The sequence below is a fragment of the Psittacula echo genome (assembly GCF_963264785.1).
Source record: "Psittacula echo genome assembly, chromosome: 9".
In the NCBI taxonomy this organism is placed as follows: domain Eukaryota; kingdom Metazoa; phylum Chordata; class Aves; order Psittaciformes; family Psittacidae; genus Psittacula; species Psittacula echo.
The window spans coordinates 23443378-23468943 of NC_137745.1; the positions used below are offsets into that span (position 1 = coordinate 23443378).

Genomic DNA, 25566 nt, shown 5'->3' on the forward strand with positions numbered 1-25566 from the left:
TGTCAAACATTCGCTAGCACAGCTCACTCATCAGGCACAGCTGTGCCGTGGCCGGATCCGGGGCTGGGGGCTGCAGCCATTCCCCTTCCTGCAGAGGTGGCCATGTGTGACCAGTGCTGGCTGTGCCCTGGTTGCCACACACTGCCCAGGCAGCCAACTCACAGCGCATGAACCATCACACAATTGCTTCGTGCACCCAACTAACGTGTATTTTCCTTGTGGAGCCCCAAACGTGCCCTGGAGTATGCAGCTCGCCCCAGCACCTCCACTCTGCCCTGGGGCAACAGGTTCTGGATGCCAAGGCATTGAGCACAGCAGGGCTCTGGGTGCTCTGCTGCCAGCAATGCTCATATCTCGTGCCATGCTCCAGGCTGGGCAAGGAGGGTGAGAAACTGGGATTTAGGGCAGAGCCAAGTCCATGCACTCCACAACACCCTCCTGTGTGCAGCCACCTCCAGCCAGCAGCTCTGACAGCTCCAGTGTTTCTCCAGTGGTGCTCAGGGGGCTTCAGGCAGGCGAGGGCAGAACTGTGTAGGCAGCACCTGATGTGCTCGTGTAGGTGCCACGCGGAGGGATGAGCCCCGCAGCCACCATGCGCTTCTCACTGGTGAGGAAGTTGAAGGTTGCACAGGCATTTGGCTGTGAAATCAAAAGGCAGGGAAGCTGCAGCCCTCGGGCAGGAGACAAAGCCCTTCCACACAGGGTGCACAACCTCCTGCCTTGTCCCCATGGCCACCACCCTCCCCTTCACTGAGGTGCTCCACATGCACCTTCCTTACCGTGTCCTGCACCTCCACGGCGATTCCGCACTCTCGCATCTGCTTCAGCATAGCGGGATGGAGCCGCTCCACCCTGTCTCCTGTGCCCAGCACCAGGATCTCTGCAAACAGGACACGACCACAGGCAACGGGCTGCCCTCAGACTGCCTCAGACCTGCCATTCCCACAGGGACCAACAACTCCCACAGAGTACAAACGAGGGGAAAGCTCGTTTCGCTGCGTGCCTCCTGCCGCTGTTGCAGAGCAGAAGGGTTTCAAAGCGCAGCTCCATCACCCAAAACACGGTCAGAGCCCTGCGGGTGGGCTGGGGCAGCGCCGTGCTGGCCCCGAGGGCATAGCTCAGGAGCCATCCCGGCCCGGCTGTGACAGCCCCGGCCACCCCACGTACCGATATGGGGCTCCAGCAGCCGGAACAGCGACAGGCTCTCGTGCGAGATGTCCCTGTAGGAGCCGACCTGCGGGGACGCGGCGAGCACTGAGCGGGGCAGAGCCCGGGGCACTCACCCGCGGCCCCAGCCCCGCCGCCGCGCACTCACGTTCCACTGGAGGATGGTGCGGGGCAGGACGGCGCAGGGCCCCACCACCACGTCCCCGTTGATGGTGAAGCCGCGGCTGCTGTAGCCCTCGATGAACATGATGTTGGGGGACTCCGGCTCCAGCACCGTCAGACGCGTCCGCTGGTAGAGCTCATCGTCCGACGGGATGAGGCGGTGAGCCCGGTGCGGCACCCTGTGGGGACGGCGGGTGGCTCCGGTACGTGTGACCCATGACCAGCCCCACAGCGAGCCCCAAGGGCACCCCACAGACGCCCCAGGGTCACCCCTCAGTCACCCTCCGGCAGCCCCACGTTCACCGCCGCTGAGGCCCCACCGCGATGCAGTGACTCAGCCCTGGGGGTGCCGCCATGGCCCCGGTGCCGGTCTCTGTCCCGTACCCGCCCGCTGCCAGCCGCCCCGTGGGGCCCAGCAGCCGCCTCGCCGCCACCGCCACTGCCACCGCCATGACGGCGCCGCCACCGGAACCGCGAGGAGCGGTCCCGCCCCCTCGGCGCGCCCCCTGGCGGCTGCCGCCGGTCGCGCTGGCCGGGCTGGGACAGCGACAGCGGCACCGGGGGCGGGAGCGGCGCCGAGGCCACCCCCCTCGGGGCTGCCACCCCTTCCCGCCGGGGGAGGGACACACAAACACCCCAACAGCGCCCTCCCCCGGGACCGGGACCGCCCCGTGGTGCGCCCGGGGGCGGCGGCGGAGCGAAACCGAAAGCGGCGGCGGGGCGGGTGGCGGGGACACCGCGGGGGGTCCCGCTTGCCGGCGGCGGGAGGGCCGCGGACTGTACCGGGCTGCTGTACCGGAGGTGAGAGGGGAGCGGAGCGGCTCCCGGTGCCGGCACCCCGACACCCCGCGGAGCGGCCGGGCCTGGGCGGCGGGAGGGAGCGGGACCGGGGCTCGGCACAACTCCCCCGAGCCGTCGCTGCCCGAGCTCCGCAGGCTCCCGACCCCTCTTCCTCCGTGCCGCGCTCGGTGGTGCGGCACTGCGGGCTCTGAGAGGTGCCACGGGGCTGGGAACCTCGTCCCGCACCCTACGTCACCCACCGCGACCAGCCAGAGCCCCGGCACCACGGTGGGCACCGGGAAGCTCCTGGCGTCGGCGATGGGACCGTTCCCGCCGCCATGGGGAAAAGCATCGGGGAGCCCCACACGCCATGGACGGGCAACGGCAGCACCTCGGTTGTGAGCACCACGTGGAGCCGCGGGGTTCCCCACACGGTTTCGCTTCTCCATGGCGGGTGTCCGAGGGCCGCGCAGGTGCCGTTGCCCTCCCTTGGGGCCATCTCGTGTTTCCGGCCCCCGTCGGGGTGTTCGCTGGGCTGGCACCAGATGCTCCAGCCCCACCGGAGCTTTGTGCCAAGCAGTTTCCTTTTGCCTCGGCCGTGCCGCCCTCCCGTTGGCACCCGACCCGAGGCACAGCCCACAGCCGCAACCGGCCCAGCTGCGGCTGCCGTGCAGCTCCGGTTCCTGGCGGTAAGTCGCCTTCTCTCCCCTCCTTGACCTGCTGTCAGGGTGCCGTGGTTGTGGCCCCCGTATCCATCTCTTTGTGGCGCCGGCTCGGGCAACGGAATCCCAAAAGCAGCTGTCCCCGCTGTGCCCAGCTGCCTTGGGGTTTCGTTACCCGCGCTGCCGCCCCTGCCTCGCCCCACAGCCTGCTGCCCCATGCCAGAGCCGCTCGCCCCACTCCGACCCCTCTATGGGACACCAGGCTCACCGGTGTCTCTGGTGGTCCTATATCTCTAATGGCTAAATACAGCAGCTTGCTTCCTAGGGAGTAACCCACAGTGTGATGTGGCCACCCGTAAGGTGCTGCCACCCCCGGCTCCCTGCAGGGATGTCCCCCGGAGAGAGACGGCTTTGTAATGACACGATCACTCCCGCTGAGCAGGCAGCCACAGAGCCATCGGGGATGTCGTGTCTGTCCAAAGCTCTTTCAGCACCTCCGAGAGCCCCCCGTGGTGCTGCTGGACTTTATGTGTGCTGCCTGTGGGACCCCCGGCTTTAGGGGATCCAGCCTGGATCCCACCTGAGCAGTAACATAAGGTCTGACCGTGCTCCCAGTGCATCCCCCCCGGCCGGGCAGGGGTCCCGGGTGGCTCCTGCCCTGCGGACAGTCAGCAGTTGGTCTGGTGTGAGCAGCGATTCTCAGATCACCTCTTGGCTGTGGGTGGTGCAGGGAGCACCCCGCCATGGCACGGCCCCACCGCGGGGGACACGGCCGTGCCGCATAATGAGCTGTTGCTGTATTCCCAACAGAGCCCACGCAAGCACTGCCAGGACCTGCACTCACCATGGCCCCCCCATGGGCAGACGAGCCCTGGAGGAACCGGTTTGGGCCCTGCGGCCGGGGCGGCCCCCCCTCCCGTCCTCATGGGGAGGGCAGGAAGGGAAGGGCAGGAGGGAGGTCCCTGGGATATGTGCTCCCTGCTGCGGCCACAGCGGGTTCGGTGCTTCCTGGATACCCGCTCCCCACCTGTCGTCTGGGCCTGGGACTGTGCCAGGGCCATTGCCCGTGTGCCCGGGTCAGAGCTGGCTTCGACTGCAGCCCCATAGGGGAGTACTGCCCCCGCTGTGGGTGCACTGTGCATGGAGCTGGGCAGCAGTGTGGGCGCAGAGCTCTGCAGATGTCATCAAGACCGCAATGGAACGATCTAATCGCTTCCACCTCCTTCCTTCTGGGGCTGATGAGTTTTGCTAATGTGCTGGGTGGGAGGGCAGCTCCATGCACCCATAGCTGCTCATCCTCACTGCTCTTCGCTGTGCAGAGCTTGGCTGCGGCATCAAACTACACCGAGTGCTGGTGCTCCTCAACCACCCCATCACACCCCTGCGGGGCTCATGGGCGCCGAGGCTGAACCGGAAGCCTGGATGTGCCTCACACCCTTGGTCCACTCAGAGCTACCTGCCCACCTGTGGCTCCCTCAGTGCCTGGGAGAGCGCAGGAGCCGCCCTGAGGGGGCCGAGGAGCAACCCCTCGTCCCCAGCTCTGTGCTCGGCTGCGCCGGTGATCGCCCCGTGGTCTCCTCTCAGGAGTCGCCTCGGGCCGTGCTGCGGTGAAGCAGTGCCGGGGCTGTGCGGGGCTGCGCTGCCCGCCACATACATCATGGCGGCACTGCGCTGCCAGCCGCACTCATCATGGCGGCCCCCAGCGCTCGCTACTCCCAAGATGGCCGCCGTGCTGAGTCCAACCCAACCCGCACCCAAGATGGCCGCTCGGCAGCGCCGCACGCCGCGCTCAAGATGGCGGCCGTCAGTGACAGCAGCGGGAGGTGGTGAGAGGGGCGTGATGCCACTTCCGGCCGAAAGAGCGGTACTTCCGGCAGAAGTACTGGCCCGGTTTGTAATGGAGGCGGGCGAGGTCCGGCCGGGGGTGGCGGCGATGCTGCGGGCGCTGAACGAAGCGCTGGGGCGCCCCGGTGCGCTGTGGGTGAAGGAGAGCAGCGCCCGCAACCTGCGGCACCGCGACTTCCTGGCGCCGCGGGCCGCGCTGCGCGCCGCCTTCCCAGGCGGGCAGGTACGCGGCGGCGGGCGGGGGGTGGGTTGTCACGTTCGAGCAGAGGGATGACGTGTCGCCCTGTGGCCCAGTAGGTGCCGGCGGACGTCGTGGAGCTCGTGACGTCGCTGTGCGGCGCGGGCGTGCTGGCGGTGCGGGGCGCGCAGCAGACGCCGGCGGGGCTGGAGGTGCGGTTGCAGCGCCCCGAGGCGTTCCGGCGGCTGCTGCTATGCTGCGCGCCCGACCCGGCGCCCGCACCGGCTCCGTCCGTGGTGCTGCACTGCCCGGCCCTGCGCGGCCCCGGCGCCCCACGGCCGCGACACCTCCGCCCTCTGCTGTTGGCCGACCACCTAGCGCAGCTGCTGCGCGCACAGGGGTGAGCGCCTGCCCCTCGCCCCGCACCGCCCCGCGGCACGGCCCCGCGCTGCCAGCGGCCGCCTCTGCCTCTCCCGCAGGGTCCATGTCCGCCTGGTCCCTTCGCTCGCGGAGGAGGGGCGCCGGGACGTGCTGCGGCAGCTCCGCGTTGACTGGCCCGCCGGCCCCGCCGACCCCGACCTCTCTGATGTTGTCTCGGCGTTGAAGCGAGCGCTGGCACGGGCCCCTTGTGCCGCAGGCTGCGGGCAGGGGCTGGGCTCAGCCGCGCTGCCCGCGGATGTCATCTGTAAGGTGCAGCTGAAGGGCTTTGTGGAGCAGCAGGGCTTGGTGGGGTACGACCCCAATCTGGATGTGCTTCTGGGTGAGCTTCGGGACAGCAGTTCAATGTGACAGCAGGGGGTGAAGGGCTGTGAACAGGCTTGATCCCTTGTTTTCAGTTGTTTTTTGTAGAACATAAGAGGGTTTTAATCCAAATTCCCTCCTCTTACGCCCCTTTGATCTGGTTTGAGCCAATGGTGCAGGATGTTGGGATGGGGTGACCCCTCGTGTCCCGCTCCGAGTGTTCTTCCTCCTTCTTGCAGTGACAGAGGGGAAGCTGCGGTCTGTGGCTGAGCTGCAGCAAGCTGCTCTGCAATGCACAGTGAGTACTCCTGCAGCTCTGTAGGCCCCCTGCTTGCCAGGCATTCTTCTCTTCTTGTCATGCAACAACAGCATGTAAGGTCCCCACTGTGCTCTGCTACAGGCTGGAGGCCAGGGGAGCTGCTGCAGCATCGTGCATGTGCTGAGCTGCGAGGAGGAATTCCAGCAGCAGCAGCTGGATCTGCTCTGGAGGATTCTGGATCCAGGATCTCACACAGCTTTACAGGTGAGGAACCTCACATTCTCCTCACTGTCACCCTCAGCATCCCTGTGCTCAGCTGGCCTCTCCTTCAGAGCCTGCACTAGAGGAGCTTTAAAGTCCCTTCCAATCCAAACTGTTCCATGATGCTGACATGGCTGGAACAGCGCTGGCTTTAGCCCAGGTCAGCACTGCATTTTGTGGAGCTTCAGAGTCTGTGACCGCTGCCTTGGCCTCTCTCTTTCAGAAATACCTTGTCTGTGGGCCAGTGAAGGTGACAAACCCCTCATCACCCATCAGGGCAGACCAGTACCTCCAGTAAGTCAGTGTGTAGCAAGGTGCCTGCTGTGTTGCTCACCTGCCAAGGCTGCCTGTGCTCTGCCTGGCCCTGTGGACACACAGGCAGCCACACTGAGCAAGCTGGTGAGCACAGGGAGTTCTGTGCAGTCCCTCTAGTCTGCTTTTTGTGGTCTCAGAGGACTGGAGGTGCTCAGCCCCAGTCCCGGTGTCCTCCTCCAGCAGTGCTGCTTCTGACCCTCTCAGTGCTGCCTGCAGGAAAGGCAGCAGCAGGAGCTGGGTGCCGCAGTGGTGCAGGGTGGTATCCACCCTGGAGTGAGCTGTGTCTGTCTCTGTTCCTCCCAGGATCCGAAAGCGCCAGATGTACAAAGCCTCCGTGATGAAGTACGGGGAGCTTGCACAAGGTGAGCACTGCGTCTCTACACAGTGCTGCTCCACCCCCATCTCTACTGCTCCTGTGAGTGCTCCCTCTCCCCTCCGTGGTGGACCCAGTGCTGATGGTGCCTGGGGGAAGGTGTGTAACCTGCCACAGCACAGAGCAGCACCTGCAGATGGGGGCCAGGGCTGGTGTGGCGGTACCCAGCTTCCCCTAGTACTTCCTAGCCCTGGGAGAGGGGATCCTGCCCAGGTGCTGGGTGTGATGGTACAAGGGAATGGAGTGAGCTGTGCTGATTGCCATCTGCGTTCTCCACAGATGAGGCCTGGACTGAGGTGATCGATACCCTCACAGCGGCTGCCATCAGGTTCGAGATGCTGAGCACTGCTCACCGCAGTCAGGTAGGACGGTGGTTTGCGTAGAGACAAGCCATGACAGAGACATGCACAAAGCAGCGGTGCAGCCTGGACTGTGACTTGTCTCTGCCCTCAGATCACACTGGACCTGCAGGACAACAGCATCTCCACCAAGGGAACCAAGAGCGGCACCTTTGTGATGTACAATTGTGCCCGGCTGGCCACGCTCTTTGACACCTTCCAGCGAGCTGTGGAACAGGGTGAGCACCACTTGCAGCCCTCACAGCCACTACGGGCCTGTTCTTCATGCCTGGAGGGACGTGGCTCCTCCAGGCACAACAGCAGCTCCCCGCCTTCTTTCCAGGCACATACCCACCTCTGCCACCACCCTCTGAGCTTAACTTCTCCTGCCTCCGGGAAGAGGTGAGTGCTGAGAAGGGGAATGTGCAGACGAGCTCTGGTGATGCTGCTGGCTGCGAGTATCCAGCCCTCTCTGACACAATCCTTTCACAGGGCGAATGGCTCCTGCTCTTCAACTACCTCCTGCCCTTTCCTGAAGTCCTGCAGCAGGCAGCACAGCTGCCTGCACCCACCAAAGGGATCCGGATCACAGCCAACACAGAAGCAGTAAGTGCACATGTCATAGCACCCATAGGTGCTGCTCCAACAGTCCCAGCCAAGGCTAAATGCTGGCAGGGTGCTGCTCACCAGTGACACAGGGGCCAAGGGGAGAGACCACAGAACTCCTGGGGTTGCTTCTGCTGTGCTTGGGGTGGGGAAGGGCCTAAGACTGGCCAGACCCCACTATACCAGCAACAGCTCTGTCTTGCAGGTGTGCAAGTTCCTGATCCAGCTCAGCATGGATTTCAGCTCCTACTACAACCGGGTGCACATCCTTGGGGTGAGTTGGGTGTCCCAGCTCTGCAGCCCTTCCTGGAGTTGCACTGCAGCTGTGGGGAACAGGGATTAGGGTGCCCACAGCAGGATGCAGCCCCGCACCAGCCCCTCAAGGGTGCAGACAAAGGGTGCAGAAGCAGCAGTGCCTCCAGGGCCAGTGTGTTGAGGAGCCATACAGTCACCAGCCTCAAGTCACTGTCTTTGTCCCTGCAGGAGCCGTTCCCTCACCTCTTTGAGCAGATGTTTGCCCGTCTCCAGCTGCTGGCAGCGGTGCGGGAGGTGTTCCACAGCGCACTGGGTACGCTGCACCTCCCACCACTCAGCCAGATCTGAGCCACCCCTTGAAAGCCACATCACAGTGTGACAGCCACCAGGACACCTCACCACCACCAGGGGAAGGACAAGGGCATGTTCTCCCTGGCAGGGCGAGGGGCTGCCCCACTGTCAGACAGAGGGGTCAGGACATGCCTCAGCCCATGCAGTTGAGGGGGTTTGGCTACATGGACCCAGTGTGCAATGTCCAACCAGCAGAAGGGAGGATGCTGGAGTGCCCTGCAGGCCAGACTGGAGCATACTGGGAGAAGCAGCACCAGGGACCAGGCACCAACTGTGCTTCCCCCCAAGCTCTTTATTGAAGGTTGCTCCATGCTGGCATGGAGCTCCTGAGGCTCACAGCTCCTGTTGAGCCCTGGGCCAGGCCCCATGACTGGGGTCCAATACACTTGTTGCTGGACAAATGCTTGTGTGTGTGTGTGCGTGTTTGACTAATAGAGCATTATGTCCCATGTAGGGCTGCAAAGGATCAGTGACCCTACTTGTGTCTACAGTCACCAGCACTGCAGGGTCAGGGCTGTCCCACAGGGCCCTGTCCCAGAGAGCACGAGCTGCAGCCTGCCACGTGCTGCACCATTGCCTGGTCTTGGCCTCCTGCTGCTCTCAAGCTCCAAGGGCTCAGCACCCTACTGAGCATGTTCCTCTAAGGCATTAGGGCTGGAAAGCTTGGACATTGGTTCCTCATATCTTGGGGAGGAGGAACTCCTCCTGGGCAGGGTGGGTTGATGACTCCACTCCTTTATTATTACCTGGGGAGCTGCAGCTTGTCCAGGAGGGGTCACCTCTGCTTTCGCCCTTGGGACCACCAGCCTTGAGCCCCCCAGATGTGGCTGCGCTGTCCCCAAGGAGCCAAGCACTCCTGTCCCTGGGGACACATCAGCATGGAGGCAGGGACAGAGGCTGCAGTGATGTGCACAGCACAAGTGCAGGGAACTGGTTGGGCCACGCTTGCCCTACTACTGGGGAGGTCATGATGGAAAGGGCTCAGGGGGGATTGTGCCACTCATCGTCTCCAGCCCCTGCCCACAGAGCACACAACAGAGCCACCACTCTCCACCACCTCCCAGCAGTCCACTTCGGCCAGGCTGGGCACAGGGAAGAAAGTTGTGCTGAGCTCGTCCAGCCCACCCCAGCCATGCTGCCACGGTGCTGGTCCACCAAGGCAGAGAGCAGCAGGTCTGGCTGCAGCACCCAGATCCCCATCACATGGGCAATGTGGGCACAGGGCTGGGCCACCTGCTCCAGGACATGTAGGCAAGCCCTCGCTGTGGGATTATCCCCATCTAAGGTCACCTCCAGCAGGCAGACGTGGATGGTGCCGTGTACCGTCCCTCCAGTGTCTTATAGATGTGGAGGCTGTTCATGCTGCAGCTATGGACCACCACGATGAGCAGCAGGGCTCCCAGTGCTGGGGAAACAGGATCAGTCAGGAGCATGGTCTCCATGGGTGGCAGCACAGAGCCACCGGCTGCTGCACTCATTCAGGGGCTGCATCTCTCCCTCTGCTTGCTGCAGAGCACCCACTGCATCCACCATGGGGCTGGTAATGTCCCAGAAGGTGACATCACCATCAGTGGCTGCGCTGCACAGGAGGTGCCTCCTGGAAGTGAGGTGTTGGAGAGCCTCTATCCACAGCCCCGCAGGTCCCCACCATGATCTGGGAAAGCAGAACAGCCCCAACAGGCAGATTTCACCCTTCCCTCCACCTGCTGCCATCCCTGCCAGGACCAACACTTCTCCTCAGAGCCCCAGTGGGCTGCAGCACAGCATTCCAGGCTCACCTGTCTCCTCTTGCCTGCATGTGCAGGAATGCCTCTGTCTTCATCACACAGCGCTGGTGGTGAAACGACTCCGCCACCAACACCAGGTTCTGAGCGGCCTCCAGCAGCCCGAAGACCCTCCAATGGAGCAGAGGAGAGCTGGATGTGTGAGAAGGGGGCTCCTGGCACCTCTGCCTCCACTGCCCACCGTGCACTGTCCTGCTCCTGGCTCAGAGCTGGCCACATACATGGCAGCAGCCTCCCCTGCGGAGCTCTCCTCTCAGCCCCAGCTCCATGACAGCTCCTCACTGGAATGATCCATTGCTGCAGTCGGCAGCCAGGAACTTTCAGGGAGCCACCTTCTGCTCAGTGCTGGTCCCAGGTATGACCGACAGGAACATGTACCTGCAGCAAACATACGATGCTCAACAACATAAAGCCACACCACCTCCTTCTGCCTCAGCTGAGCCTGCAGCCGCACAGAGCAGGTATCCCAGAGCCATTCCCAGCATCCTCCCGGACCATGGTCATGCTAACCCTGCCTCAAGCAGCCCCTGAGCATCACCTCATCTTTGTGTCCATCTTGATGAGCTTGTGCCTGTTCTTCTTCTGCTCCCAGTGCTTGTCCAATGCTTAATTGAGGCCACTCTAATTAGAGCAGCAAAGGCTACAGTGGACATCTGGACCAGCGGGAGCCCTTGGGAGACCAGGAGAGGAGGAGCAGAAGTGGCCTCATGGAATTCATACAAGAGTTTGCAGTGGCAGACAGGAGGGTCAGCACCAAAGGCTGACCAACAAAACCACCTCCACTTACTGAGGCCTGCCAGAGATGTGGGGCTCCCAGCTTGCTGCAAAAGTCTCCATGAAAACAGTGTGGAAGTGGAAGGTGGCACCTTAGCACCTGCAGCCCAGGTAACAAGAGCTACATAGTCAGAGCCAGAGTGGTCTCAGACTACAGGAGCAGAAGCACACCCTGAAGGTCTCATTACAACAGGGCATGAACCAAGGCAGGTCTGAGAGGTGAGAGGGAACACAGAGCTGTGTTCTGGTCCTGCTTCTGCAAGATCCAAGCCCAGGAAGTAGAACTAGTCTGCAGCTAGACTGGTGATAAAGAGGTTTACACTTTTTTTTGCCAAGGTCTCTAAAGCAGTGTTATTTTCCTTTGAAGAACACAGGTAGAGAAACAGGCCTGGGCAGGGGCACATCTCTTGCTCTGCCCCACATGGCTGTGTAAGGTGTCCACCGTGCTGAGGGTGAAGGGATTCCCATGGAGCTGCTCTTACCATTCCCATCAGGATCAGCCTTGACCGCAGTGTACACTCCCACATGTTTTCGGGGGTGATCCACGTGCCGTTCCCAAGCTGTGTGTGGGTCAACACCTGAAATGTATAGATGGATCAACACCGGGCTCTGGTTTCTTGTACTACCACAACCCTACAGCTGCCCTGCTTGAGGCCTGGTGGGCTCTGCTCTGCAGCCAGGCGTCAGCACGTCTCCGCAGAAAGACAACTGCAGTGAGAACCATCTGCAGTCACACACAGGATATGGCTGATGAGTGCTGTTATTTCCAGTTAGGTCATGGCAAATGACTGCTGAGACTTGGGTTAACCAGTCCTGAAGTTCCTTCTCTTGAAGGGAAAGTAAAACCCACAGCACCAAGAATGTTTTACTCAGCATATTCAAAACACACATCTCCTGCCAAGGATCACCTCTGCCTCCCAGTAGCAGCACAACTGCTGTACACCTCCCTAGAAACTTCCATGCTGAAGGCCAGCACAAGTCTTGAGAGACAGAATTAAGCAACTACTGACGAATATACTGGAATATATGTCTGGCCCTACCCAAGCACATGGGTAATTAAGACACGATCTGAGTAGGGCACCTCTGAGAAGGTCTCCCAGCAAACCTCCCCAGGTCTGTCTTATACTCTACCTCTTTGAGCTGCAGCTGCCTATCCTGGTTGTGGTTCAGCAGATTGAAAATGTCCATCTGGCTGATTTCTGTCATTTCCATGGCTTCCTCATACTCATCTGTTGGTAGGATCTGGCTCTTCTGCAGCCCCTTCAGCTGGGCCAGATGGATGATGAGCTTGCACTCCTCCTCTGTCAGGAAGTCAGGAATTTCTGCAGAAGTGTAAGCAGCAACAGACTGAGCAGCTGTTATAGTGGGACCTCAAATCAATGGCAGGGCACTCAGAAGAAGGGAAAAAAAGAGGGGGAGGGGGGGAAATTTAGGTACTGCCTATGTTTGGGATATTCCAACACATCTGAACACACACCACACACCTGAGCTGCTGAGGGCGGGTATTTTTACAGCAGCAGTTCCTAAATGTTTGGATACAGAGGTCAAGCCCTCTCACAGATACCACAATGGACAAAGGGGTGAACAAACACCTGCGTATCACCACATATCATCACTTCAAAGGTGACATGTGGATCACAGTCTGGGAACTGCTGCTCTACACGAAGGGAAGGGGGAAAAGCTTTGTGGGGGGCAGTGGTGACTACAGGGTTTCAGACCTGCCTGGTCTCACATGGAGAGGACGGCGCTGTGAACCTGGCACAATGAAACCCAAACAGCAAGGAGAAGACTTTCAAGCTTATTCCCACTCATTCCCTTGCTCCCCCACTAAAAAGTGTCTTTAAATACACTATTAAAGGGGACGGCACTGCACATGCTGGATGCCACATTCCATACTGAGGTGCTACCTGGGTGTCTTTAGCTTTTCTTTGCAGCACAAAACCAGCAGCAATCAGGCAATAGTAGGAGCCCAAGCAGATTTAAATGTGTCGTGGTTTAAGCCCAGGCTGTAAATTAGAACCACGCAGTCTACTTCCCCCCCCACCTTTCTTCCCTCCGCTTCTGGAGGGACGGGGAGGAGAATCAAAAGAACGCAACTCCCCCGGGTTGAGATAAGAACAGTTTAATAACTAAGGTATAACACAAATCACTACTGCTACCACTAATAGTAATAATGATAAAGGAAATAACAGGGGAAGAGAATACAACCGCTCACCAACCGGTACCTCGCCCCCACTCCGCTGCGTTCCAGCCCTTCCGGGCGACTCTCAATTCTACCTCCTGGGCATGATGTGCTGTGGTATGGAATACCTCTTTGGCTAGTTTGGGTCAGGTGTCCTGTCCCTGCTTCCTCTCCTCCCTGGCAGAGCATGAGACTCACAAGGTCCTTGGTCAGGGTAAACACTCTGACCAGCAACTGAAAACATCGGCTTTATCAGTATTATTCCCAGGCCAAAAGTCAAAACCACAGCACTGCACCAGCTACTAAAAAGGAGAAAAACTGACTGCTGCTGCTGAACCCAGGACAAAATGCAGATAAACAAATGACTACGAGGCTAAGAGATTTCTCACTGCGTAGTGCACAGGGCACTTGCAAAGTGCTGGCAAGGCCCTGTTCCACAGCAGTTACGCTCTGAGGTTGAGAAGATCCTTCTGGCTTTTCCACCTCAAAGGGTGGAAAACAATAGTTAGTTACTTCCATGACCTGAAATCAACCCTATCAACTCAAACTGTCAATGAGCGGTTGGCTTCTTGCTATGTACAGACTAGAACTAGCCCTGTGGAAAATGAGCTGTTCCTGGGAAGCCCCAGCAACACAATGCAGCTGCCTGTACCTGTGACACCATCTGAGGAAACAATTTCCACCACTGGCAGTGCATCCCAGAGGATGCTTCAGAGCCAGAGCTTCCACTGACAGCTTTGAACCCCATGGCACGGCACCAGAACCAGAATGAAAAGTGCTGGCAAGCAATGCTCCCAGTATTTCCAGTTCCCCAAACCGGGCTATAATAATGCCAGCCTCTGGAATCTTAATTACGTGCTGGAGGAAGAACAATCCCTCTCTCCAGCGGGATTTCTGAATAAAGGAACAACTCTGTTAACCAGAAAGCACTCTCTGCCACGCAGGCTGCAGAGTGAGGGGGGGTCGAGGTAGGTGCTGCCAATCCCATCTGCAAACAACCTGGCTCCAGAGCTGCAAATTAGTTCCTCTCTACCCTCAGCTCTCCCAAACAGTTAACTTCTGGCTGTGAGACCATCTTATCTCCCTGACCGCTCAACAATAGATCCAGCTAAACAAATGCCTCCTAATTGACTTTGAGCTTTTACAAAAAACAAAAGAGAGGAAAATACTGGGCCTTATGAAATAATGACTAATCCTGGAGCTAGAGAAAGGGGAAGGGTTGGAGCAGTGGTGTCAAACTGAGATTCATTCTTGGCTGAAAGAGCTCCAGGACACATGGGCCACATCATTCATCCCTTCCCAAATGTCCTCATTTCCACACCTGCTGATCTAAGCCAAACCCCTGCTAACATCCAAACAATCAGGGCCACTGGCAAATGAAAACTGGAGCATTGTCTTCCCTATGAGGGCTCTGAAAAGGCTGCACTTAATAAGAACAGATTGACAGAAAGGTGGCTCCTAGACTATAAAAGGCATCCCACAGTCGGAGGCAGCTCAGTCCAGGGTGTGCTGCCTGTCTTCTCGCTCTGAGCATGGTCACGGCCCACCACAGGCACCCTTTGAGGTTGGGTGGTCCATGGCTGCTGGGTGCCCTGGTGTACCTGCTGCTCTGGGGCTCTCCAGGGGCCTGGGCGAACTACTTGAGGAGATCCTCCAGCTGCACGCCCATCCCACCCCACATGGCCTTATGCTACGACATCAGCTACTCTGAGATGAGTATTCCCAACCTGCTGGAGCACGAGACCATGCCAGAAGTGATCCAGCAGTCCTCCAGCTGGCTGCCCTTGCTGGCCTGGGAGTGCCACCCATATGCTAGGATCTTCCTCTGCTCCCTCTTTGCACCAATCTGCTTGGACAGCTAAGATGCTTTTAGAAGTTATTCCCACTGTAGTCAGTAAAAATGCCCAAGAGCTCAACTGCATTTGCCTCCTGAGAGTGTGGAAGCAGTGTGATCAGTGCTGCCCCCAAGAAGCTGTGCTGTCCCTCTTAGCAAGGGGCAATTGGATTTCCTAGCAGGGAGCATCCCTCTGAAACATTAACATTCCATCTCTCAGGAGCAGGAATGCTATGTTCCCTGCTGTGGGTTTTCCTACTCTTCCACTCCAGGCACTGCTGTCATCTCCCCCAGCCACCCCTCTCACACACCACAGTAGCTGCTGGTACCCACTGGCACAGCCCTGGGCAGCAGCAAACCCCTCAGCCTGCTGCCAGGAGGAGCCCAAAGGTGCTGCAATCCCCATCCCCTCCCCAGGCGCATCTACCCCTGCCGCAGCCTGTGCGAAGTTGTCAAGAGAGGCTGTGCTCCCGTCATGGCTTCTTACGGGTATCCCTGGCCCAAAATCCTCAACTGCAACAAGTTCCCTGCTGATCACGAGCTGTGCATCGCAGCAGTGTCCATGGATGATAACTCCTCCAGCACGAGAAGTAAGTTTGGTTCTTTTCTCCTATGTTTTCCCATAGGCAACACTGAAAGCTCAGCGGATCAGCCTGCGCCTTGTTTCTATTCCCAGTATTTCTGGGTTTAAAATGTGTTTAAAGAAGTTATAAATTCCAGTTTAGCTCTCTGTGGGAGCACCACTGTGATGAGAAAATTAGTGTAACATTGACTGCAGCTTGTTCCCCTCTCTGCTGTATTCATTAGCTCCCTGGGTGCCATCAGACCAAGCAGGGTTTGGGACAAAGGGAAGGAAATGCTGTCAAAAGCCTAACACCCAGGCACAGCACGAGAGCTCATGGCATGCAGGCTCCAGGTGATGAGATGTGTTCCAGCAGATCTCCAGAGCTGCAGCCTTCATCTTTCAGCTGTGTCCAGGGTTTAAAAGCATGCAAAAAAGGACAAATATTTTGCAAGCCTTGTCTTTAAACTTTAGGAAATACCACTAAGGGGCATCTGAAAAAGAATCTTTAAGACTGAAAGACTGAATTAAACACCCACATACTGGTGAATACTGGGGTTGATCCAAGAACAGTTAAGAGAGCACAGACGCCTCATTTCAGCATCACTGGATGGAGTCAGGCCATACCAGTGGTTTTACTGTTTCACCCACACTAGGAGATCTTTACCAAGCATTTTCACTGCTGCTTTAACATGCAGCAACACACACAAGCATAAACAAAGCATGACAAGCAGCATCTGCCCCAGCCACGGAAAGGAGAACTTGACATTTCCCACCCTGGCAATCTGAGATGTCCCTGCATGGCCTGGGTAGCTCAGGAGGAAGCACCACCCAGGAACAGCAAGCCACCACTTGCAGATCTTCAAGTATCATTACGCCCTTTCCAATGGTGCTTGACAAGGGTGTTCTAACCAGATTTCTGTTGTAGCAGTACCCCAAGCCAGCTGCAAGGACTGTGAGCTTGAGGAAGCCAGCACTGCCAGGATGATCCTGGAAAACCTCTGTGCCAACGATTTTGGTGAGTCCACCCCACTACTTTCCTTCCAGTTGCTGCCATTCCCTCCAGCAGCCAGGTAACGGCATGGATAGAAAATGAATGCAGCTTTTACAGCAGACCCCACAGATTTTAGGTATTGAGCATTCCCCAGGGAAATGGTGACATCATCAATCCTGGAAGTATTAAAAGATGTGTAGATCTGCCACTGAGGGACATGGTTTAGTGATGGATTTGGCAGTGCCAAGTTAACAGTTTGACTTGATGATCTTAAAGGTCTTTTTCAACCTAAATGAGTCTATGATTCTAAAAACAGTGTTCAGTACTGGAAACTAACCTCAAATGAGAGCTTTTATAAGCTCACTGCAATTACAAGGAATGGATGTGTCACCACATTACAGGAACAGCACGAAAGCCTCACGCTGCCTTATGATTAAGTAGTTAAGAGCTATAAGGAAAGTAAATAGAACTAACAGCTCTTTTTCCAACCCCTGTAGCAGTGAAAATCCAAATTCTGAGGAATAACACCACCACCACCATCTCAGACTTTGACTTGGACCCCTCCGGGGTGGAGGTCCTGAAGCATGGGCCACTCCTCAGAACCGAAGTCCCTGGCAGGCTCCAGCAGTGGCTGGACATAGATGCGACCTGTGTCCACAACATCATGAGAGGCACACACACAGGAGTCTTTGTTGTAAGTGGTGAAGTACAGAGTGCCAAGGTGGTGGTGAACAAGGCCTACACCTGGCAGAAGAAGAACAGGAACCTGCACCAGGCAGTGCAGAGGTGGAAACATCACCACTGCCCAACCAGGCTGGCCAGCAAGTCTGAAGGGTCAATATGAAACTGCTCCCTTCCCTATGGCTAGAAAACTCCTTTCCCTGGAAGCTGGTGTTTTGGAGATGTACAGTCAATACTTTTAGGTGATTCAAAGCAGTCATAGTCCACATATAGGGCCTCACTACACATCTACAGATCCCTGTTTTACCGAGGAAAAGCTTGAGGATGCAGGATTAACACACTCCTCACATAAGGCTCTGCAGATCCAGGACTTGCAGTCAACGGCTTTGTGTAGAATCCAAGGTCACAACAAAACCAAATTGAACTCTGCAGACGAGAGACCTCTGGTGCCAGTTCCTCCTAGTTCTTGTCAAAGTCGATAGCCATTTCAGCTTCATTATTTGAACATGAGCTACTGACACTGTCCAAGTGTCTGCTTGCTTTCTGTCCAGAGAGATTACACGAAAGTCCCCAACTACTAAGTGATGCTGTTTGTGTAATGGAAAAAGCACTTTGCTCTTGAACAGTGCAAGATAAATTAAGGGGGAGACAACCCACCCCTGCAATGCCTAAAGAATTAATACTAAACTCAGCCTGTCTCTTCAGCTTGCTGCATGAGAGTTGATGAGCATCCTCACAGGTAAAAGAAACAGCTGTTCTCAAGCAGGAAAGGCAGAGAGTAAAGATAGCTGAGGGCTTCTGCATAACAGGCAAAACCATTTCTTGACATCAGAAATTCAGTTTGGATCCCCAGTAACTGGGATATCGAGCCTTGAGAAAGAGCAGAGAAGGAATGAGACATCAGCCATTGAAACCTCTGCTTTCATGGGCAACAGCAGCTTTGCTTGGGAATTGGAGGTGAGCCCCAATCTCTGCACAACAGCAGCTACTTGCAGTTGTGATAAGGGGAGAGAAACATTACACAGCTGTCTGGCCCTCCTCCTGCATGCAAAGACAGAAAAGGTGGAAAAACTCAATCTCACCAAGTTCTCTGCAGCTCACTCTCACCCAAGTAAGTAGGGACTGTGATTCCCTGCACTCCAGATCACAGAGCAGAAAACAGCAAATCCCCAAACAAGAAAACAAGTTGGATTTCTCCTGCCTAAAAAAACGAAAGTGGAAAGTTTTCCACACTGGATTAAACTTGAGACCGAAATAAAGGGAAAAACAGCTCTTCTGTGTGGTTACACCACCTGCAGTCTCTGTTGTGGGCAGCTACCCGGTTTGATGGAAACATATTGCCTCCCTGTGCTCACAAAGCACACCAACAACCTGTGATGTGAACTCTGCAGCTTCAGTGTGGGCTGCGATGAGCCTCAGACGCTCACACTGAAATTCAGCTGCACCCTGACATTTGTGCAGCAATTACTTCTATTCCCTGAGGATCCGAAGAAAAACACAGCTGGATTTCCAAGGTTTTACTCCTCCCCTCTGCCTTGTCTTGCAAACTGCCACCCAATCCACAGAATCCACTGTCAGGTGGTCCCTGCAACGGCAGCATCTTTTGAAGTGTGTCTGGAATACACACCAGAACATATAAAAGTTCTGAAGGTTGAAAAGGCTTTATCTGATATTTGGTTTCCCTTAACAGGATTATTTGATCACTAATGTTTCCTAACTAAAAAGTGCACAGATGGTCTGACTTATGAGCTTTAGAAATGATGTCTCGTAGCCAGAGGCAGGGGGAAAAATGGGGCAGGGACCTTTTCAAGCTCCAAGTGGGTTCAATGCAGATGACTTCCATTCAAAAGAGAAACCACAAGTTCCCCTGTGGTGCCCGTGCCATACTCCAAAGCACAGAGCTCACATTAAGTCATTAATGAGCCATCCGTTGCTTTAGTCCCACTACAGCCCAAAGCAAAGATCACAGACCAGCCACTTATTTCCTTAAATAGGCTTTCACATACCACAACACTTTGTGTTAAATAAAATCCCCAGAAATTCAAGAGTCCTTGTTTGCTAATGACTTACGGGTACCCAGTTAAATACACACTTCCACTAATTTAAACAACAAAGATGTAATACATCAGGAGTGTTTTTAAGCCTGATGATTTAGATTGGCTCTGTTTACATAGACAGAGAAGCCTTTGGAAGTCTTTTAAAGTCAGAGCTCGCTCCTGGCAGGTTCATCCGGGAGGTAAGAGCTGTCTTGTGACTTGAAGTTTCTAAACAGGGGCCTCCTTATTGGAGGACAAAGGAGAACAGACTCTGTTGGTCACTGTCTGTCAGACACCATCCTCGGGGAGCAAAGCTTCCCTTGGAACTGATGAAGTGCTAGAGTGGCAAGTTAAAAGTTGGGGGACTACTGTTGCCAGGACCAACCTGCTTCAGAACTGTCCTCACAGGCCAGGATCAACTCTTTTACTTAACAGGTACCAACAGGGCAGAGAAGGTGGGAACAGGAGTTTTCCCAAGTGAAAACCAGAGCTGTGGTTCTAGTGATGGCACTGGGTTTGTGATTGCTGTGAGGTATCAGTTACAGGCTGGTATGTCTGTTTACTGAGTGTCAGACAGAAACCCACCCTGAAATTTGCAAACCACAAGTATCACATATGTGGAGATGACAAAAGAATTCTGTATATTTCTTCCAGATACATATTGCATTGAGTTTAATAAGAAATCTATCTGATTTATGGCCAGGCTTTCAGAATATTTCCAATTCCATCTGCAATTGGAAAAAACCGTCTTTATATATTATTGAGAAAACATCTAAAAGACTCTCTGTCTTTTAGACATGCTATGCTATTAAATTTTTAATATATTAATATTAATATATTAAATGCTGTGCTTTTCAGACAACAGGTTTTCTCTGATGTTGCAGTAGTAGGAATTTTGTAATCATCTGTCCCCAAAAAATCAACTTATATATTCGCAGTGGATTTCCGAAATACAAGAGGTCAATTAATGAGACTTTACCTGTCATCACAGAAAGGTAAAGGTTTTAAAACATCTGGAAGATGGACGTTGTGTGGCTGCATATCAGAGCAGCCAGAAATAAAGGTAAATCTGGAAGATGGTGCAAAATGGTGGCAGACATTAAATCTGTTAATTTCCTTGTCAGTTACTTCCTCAGCACTGCAGCACCAATGCTAAGTTGCTTTATCACCATTTATTACTACAACTTTGGGGATCTCCTGCCCTTTCCTAATAGTGAGCAGCTTCTTCAAGGTCCTCTTCAGCAATCTGCTGCCTGTTCATGGAATTTTAAAGGGAATCTGGAAAACCTGGAAAAGTTTATCTTACAAATCCTTCTAAGTGGGCCCCCCAGAACAAGTCACCCCTGCAGGTATGATATCAAAATGCCTTGAACAGAATCACACCCGTTGTAACGCAGCACCAAGGAGAAGCGAACACGGGATAAGTCGTTTCCCCCGGGGTGGGTATAAGGCAGCACGAGGGGTAAGACAAGACGCCTTCAACCTCGGAACCCCCATTCCTGCCGGCCGCTGCCCGCCGGGCCCCGCGGGCACCGCTCCCGCAGCCTCAACACCGGATGACGGCCGCGCTGACACAGTAGGGGAAAGGGGAGAGGGGCTGATCCGACCGCTCCCGGCGTGCCCGGTGCCCGCCGCTGCGGGGCCGGTACTCACCGAAGAGCAGCGGCTTGAGGCTGAGGGTGAGCACACCGTGGACCCTACACGGCACCAGGTCCACCTACTGCGTGTGGCCCACCTGCGGGGAGAGAGCAGCGATGACCCCAGCCCCAGCCCCAGCATCAACCCCTTAAACCCCCAGGCGGCGCAGCCTTACCTTGATGCCCTCCAGGCGCGGGCGGCCGGGGAGCGGCTAGTGGCCCGCCGGGCTCTCCGGCGCCAAGGTGCACGAAGAGCAGCAACCCCAGCACGTTGAAGACGTAAAAGAGAGCGAACACCATGACAACGCGTAAATAAGGCCGCGAGCACGCATGCCGAGGAGCAGGGCACGCTCGGACGACGCCGCCTCCGCCATCACCATCGAAGCCCTCGCACCCCCCAGGCCTCGCAGCGTCACGACGACAACTGGCAAGCGTCCTGCGTCACCGCGCCGCGGGGGCGTGGCGACGGCGGGAAAGAGCCCCCGAATCCTCATCCAGTCGCATCCCTTCCCGTCCCAGGACCCCTCCGCAGTTAGAAATCACGATTTATTTCAAATAAACCATGGGACAGTGCCGGCAAAAAGTCTCCTGGGTGGTTTTCCTGCCCCTTTCCGGTGCCTGTGAAGGAAGGCGAGGGACAGCAGCACCGTGTTGGGGTCACGCCCAGCCCGGAGCAAGGGAAGGCATTCAGTTTTTAGCCAGCACCCCAAGTCCTTCTCCTCAGGGCTGCAGGAACTGAGCAAGGAACTGCTGACCTCTAGGGAAAGGACAATGCTCTGGGCCCAGTCCCTGATGCTGCCCCTTGAGAAAGGCAGAGGAGGAGGAGGAGGAAGCCAACCAAGGAGCATGGAATCTTCCAGTCTAGAGATGAAGGGCCACCTTTATTGTGCCGGTAGGTTGGGATCACAGTGGTCGCTCAGAGATGAAACACGGTTGGTCCCACTGAGGTGTCCAGGCTGTGCCTTGGGAGTTTGGGCCCGGCGTTGCAAGTGGGAGTTGTCTCGCCCCACATGTGCCTAGCGGGGATGGAGCTGCTGCCGCTTTCCGGTGCTGCGGAGTCAGAGGATGCTGCCGATGGCCGCTGCCTGCTGGTTCTAGGGCTGCTGGTCTTAGGTATTGGTGAGCACTGGGACAGCCCCTCACTGCCTGGCAGTGGGTGCTCCTTTCACCACGTGGTGCTGGCGGTTGGCTTCTGTCCTGCTGTCTTCTGGGCCGCGTGTAGGCAGTTTGGGTGTGACAGTTCAACTGGGAGCACGCTGGGGAGCCGTGGCATGGCCCGATTGTTGCAGTGCCAGTGCCTGGTGCCAGGGAACTGTGGCATGGCTATAAAGCCTCCTGGCTGTCCGTGCTGGAGCTGCTGCTCCCTGATGACTCCTGACAGTCAGCGCTGGAGCAGCTGCTAGCACGTGCTGGGGAGTGATGGGATAGCCCCGACACAGCCTGTCTGCGTGTGCTCCTCTTTGCGCGTGGTGCTGGCGTGTGTCTGCTGTCACGGCGTCTGTTGCGCCGCGTGTTGGGAGTTTGGTCCCGGCGTTGCAAGCGGGAGGGGCCTCGCAGCCGCACGGGCCCAGTGGATCTTGAGGCGCTGCCTCTTTGTCGTGCTCTGGAGCCACGGGATGATGCTGATGGCCGCTGTCTCGTGGTGCTGCGGCTCGCACGTGCTGGTGAGCACTGGGACGGCCTGGGCGCAGCCTGTCTGCGGGGGCTCCTCCCAGCTCGAGCTGCTGGTGTGCGGCTTCCCTGGGAGCGTCTCCTGGGCCGTGCATAGGGAGCTTGGGCCCGACGCTGCAAGCGGGAGCGGTCTCGCACCTGCATGGGTCCACTGGGTCCGTTGCTCCTGCTTCTTTGCAGCGGTGCAGATCCACGGGATGCCGCCGATGGCTGCTGCCTGGTGGTGCTGCGGCTGCGGGTCTCATGTGATGTGGAGCATTGGGACAGCCTGGGCACCGCCTGGCTGCGGGTGTTGCTCGCAGTGCTTGTTGCTGCCGGTCGGCTTCTCCCCTGCAGTCTTCTACACCATGTGTAGGGTGTCTGGGTCTGACGGGTGCGCTGGGTTTGGTGTCGCCGTTGGTCAAGCCCGGAGGGGTTGGAGCGGCTGCTGCCCTCACACACTGGGCAACTGTGGCATGGTCCTGATGGCCCCTGTCTGCTGCTGCTGGGGCTGCTGATCTCCTGTGCTGCATGTCCAAGAGCCTGCTCCGATGCTGCCTGTCTGGCAGTGCTGGGGCTGCTGGTCTCCTGTGCTGCATGTCCAAGAGCCTGCTCCGATGCGGCCTGTCTGGCAGTGCTGGGGCTGCTGGTCTCCTGTGCTGCATGTCCAAGAGCCTGCTCCGATGCTGCCTGTCTGGCAGTGCTGGGGCTGCTGGTCTCCTGTGCTGCATGTCCAAGAGCCTGCTCCGATGCTGCCTGTCTGGCAGTGCTGGGGCTGCTGGTCTCCTGTGCTGCATGTCCAAGAGCCTGCTCCGATGCTGCCTGGCTGCTGGGGCTGCGGCTGCTGAGCTCCAGTTCGAGAGATCCAGGAGACTGCCCCGATGCTGCTGGGCCGGCAGTGCTGGGACCAGCAAGCTCTGAGCTGGCGCTGGAGGCTGCAAGGGGAAGCAGGAAGGTTGAGGGCTTGGTCCCCAGGCCTGGGGCAGGGTAGGCCAGAGCGGTGCCCCAGCCCTCCTGGAGCAGACAGGCTCTGCCAAGTCCACACCAGGCACCCACTGCCAGGCCTTGCCTGGGCCCTGGCCCCAGCCCAGGAGAACCCGGGTGCTTTGACACTTACAGGTGCCCAGGCCAGCACAGCTGTCACACTCCCATGTGGCCTCATATGTGTCCACCAGGTTGGAGCAGCATCTGTGAGTGCCCACAGCAGCACAGGAGCAGCACAGGAGCAGCTGCCAGGGCCTGGGGAAAGAAATGGGTTTGTGTCTCTAAGGATAAAGTGCCCACAGCACGGGATTGTCCAGCAGAGCTCTTGTTCTCAGCCCTTCTGCTTCAAGCCCTTGCTGAGACAGAGATCCCGTGCCAAGCGCCAGGGTGCATCTTTGGCAACTTACCCGTCTGGCTCTACTTCCTCCCTTCCTCCTGGACAAAGGCACTCCCTGGCATCGCAGCGGCTGTGCCTCTGGTACAGTTCTGCGTAACCATTGTTGTCTTCCCATGACGCTTGTCTGATGGAGACGGGAAAATTGATGAGCCCCTGTTGCCACAGCATAAGGCATATGCAGGGCCTCCCCGCTCTTCCCCCCACACCCTGTTTCCAACTCCTCCATGGAGCTAAAGCCTAGACTTGGGGGTCAGCAGAGGGCCACAACAGCAGGGGCAGGTCCAGGCGTGGCACAGTGCTGGCCAGGAGGACACCAACCTCATGGGGATTTGGATGCCCATGAAGAGCATTTCTGTTAGAAACAGTTTCGTATTTTGACACAGAGGGCAGTGCAAGCAGAAACCGCCAGCATGCATAGCCTGTCCCTGCAGGAGAAACAGAAAGAGCGTGAGTGAGGCTCTGGTGCTGCTGAGAGCCTGCTGCGCCCGGAGCGAGGGAATGGCTCCTACCTGAATGCAGGCCCTGTGGAACCAGGCACGTTTGCATGCTGGGCACACCATGGTCCCATAGGTCGTTCTGCTTTCAACAGGGTCCATGCAGATGAGGCAGTTGGTGTCCTCTGGAGCCGCCAGCTCTTGCTGCTGTGGGCGGTGCTCCCAGCAGAAGGAACTAGGGGAAGAGGGAAGGGATGGGTGAGATGAGAAGCGCTGGGTCCTTCCCTGGTGGTGGGGAGAAGGGGAGAGGAGGTACCTGAACGGCATGAGGTAACGGGTGACGCATCCACCCTCCACGGCACAGGGGAGATGGAACCTGCGGTCGCAGCCCATCTCCTGGCAGGCGATGGTGGCCCCCCTCTCGCCACACACAAAGCAGACCTGGAAAGAGCAGAGCAGCAGCCCCCATCAGCGGCAGCCTCAGGGTCTCCACAGCCAGACCCACACCTCAGGGCAGGGCGCAGGATGTGGCCCCAGCTGGATCACAGGCCACAGATCCACCTGGCAGAGCAGGCTCCTGTGCTGGAGCCTCTGTGGAGCTGCTGGGAGCAAGACTTCTGTCCCAGAGCTGGGTGGAAAGGCTGGGATTCTGCTCTTGGCATCTGGGCTAAGCTCTCGCAAACCTCTCCTGGCACGAATCGCCCTGATCATCTCAGATCCTCACCATCTGGGCTGCCACCCGGGCTGTATGTAGAATCTCCACAGGACGAAATTCTACCTCTTCTTCCCGTTCGGTCCCTCGTGGACAAAGGTCACTGGCAAAAAGCTGCAGAAGAGTAGAGACAAGGAGCAGATGAGGGGCATGTGGCAGGGCAGGTGTGTTGCAAAGATGAAACCACCCCCAGAGGGACTCACCAGGCAAAAGAGATGGGCATTGATCCATAGATAATTCACTTTTGGCCCGCACATGTCTGGGTCTGCCTCTTTGCGGCGACACAGTATGCATGCTGGAGGGGAGAGAGCAAAGGCCACTGAGAATGAGCACCTCTGTGGGGCCAGGGATGCGTCCCTGAGGGATTGCCCCCAAGGGCTGCTCTGTCCCTGCCTAGCTGGCTGCTGGGCAGGGCTGGAAGCCTTGGAGAGGAAAGGGCACTGCAGGCATGGGAGTCCCGGAGGCTGCGCACTGCCCAGCCCTGGTCCCGCTTGCCAAGTAGAGGAGGGGCCCTCCCCCAGGGTGGCTTTGGAGCTCCTGCCTTCCCCTGCCAACACTCCCAGCCCCGCGCCGACAGCCTCAGGAGTCCCTCTGCCAGGCTGTAGGAGGGGG

At 57.4% G+C, this 25566-nt stretch overlaps 4 protein-coding genes across 6 annotated transcripts; 2 read left to right on the forward strand and 2 right to left on the reverse strand.

Annotated features, from left to right (window-relative positions):
- Positions 1-202: 202 nt before the first annotated feature.
- Positions 203-1830, reverse strand: NDUFAF3 (NADH:ubiquinone oxidoreductase complex assembly factor 3). The gene is made up of 5 exons (XM_080625482.1): positions 1714-1830; positions 1316-1508; positions 1168-1234; positions 780-880; positions 203-639 (listed from the first exon to the last, which is right to left on the reverse strand). The coding sequence occupies exons 1-5, from the start codon at positions 1779-1781 to the stop codon at positions 508-510; spliced, it is 561 nt and encodes a 186-aa protein (XP_080481608.1). The 5' UTR covers positions 1782-1830; the 3' UTR covers positions 203-507.
- Positions 1831-2475: 645 nt separating this feature from the next.
- Positions 2476-10386, forward strand: DALRD3 (DALR anticodon binding domain containing 3). Of its 3 annotated transcripts, none has more exons than XM_080625877.1 (14): positions 2476-2798; positions 3582-4839; positions 4914-5194; positions 5274-5554; positions 5775-5833; positions 5936-6058; positions 6279-6349; positions 6674-6732; positions 7023-7105; positions 7197-7320; positions 7425-7483; positions 7574-7687; positions 7880-7961; positions 8171-10386. In XM_080625877.1, exons 2-14 carry the CDS (start codon positions 4429-4431, stop codon positions 8191-8193), a joined length of 1770 nt encoding a protein of 589 aa, XP_080482003.1. In that variant the 5' UTR covers positions 2476-2798; positions 3582-4428; the 3' UTR covers positions 8194-10386. The 3 variants fall into 3 exon arrangements, with proteins under 3 accessions (XP_080482003.1, XP_080482002.1, XP_080482001.1); XM_080625876.1 differs by having other exon boundaries at positions 7893-7961; positions 8171-10068; XM_080625875.1 differs by having other exon boundaries at positions 7197-7483; positions 8171-10385.
- Positions 10318-21170, reverse strand: LOC308225230 (transmembrane prolyl 4-hydroxylase-like). The gene is made up of 4 exons (XM_080625878.1): positions 20954-21170; positions 11983-12173; positions 11334-11429; positions 10318-10455 (listed from the first exon to the last, which is right to left on the reverse strand). Exons 1-4 carry the CDS (start codon positions 21075-21077, stop codon positions 10417-10419), a joined length of 450 nt encoding a protein of 149 aa, XP_080482004.1. The 5' UTR covers positions 21078-21170; the 3' UTR covers positions 10318-10416.
- Positions 14566-17267, forward strand: LOC308225065 (secreted frizzled-related protein 5-like; the record flags this gene model as incomplete). Its single annotated transcript, XM_080625526.1, has 4 exons — positions 14566-14891; positions 15285-15457; positions 16361-16447; positions 16921-17267. The coding sequence occupies 4 exons, from the start codon at positions 14566-14568 to the stop codon at positions 17265-17267; spliced, it is 933 nt and encodes a 310-aa protein (XP_080481652.1).
- Positions 21171-25566: the final 4396 nt, after the last annotated feature.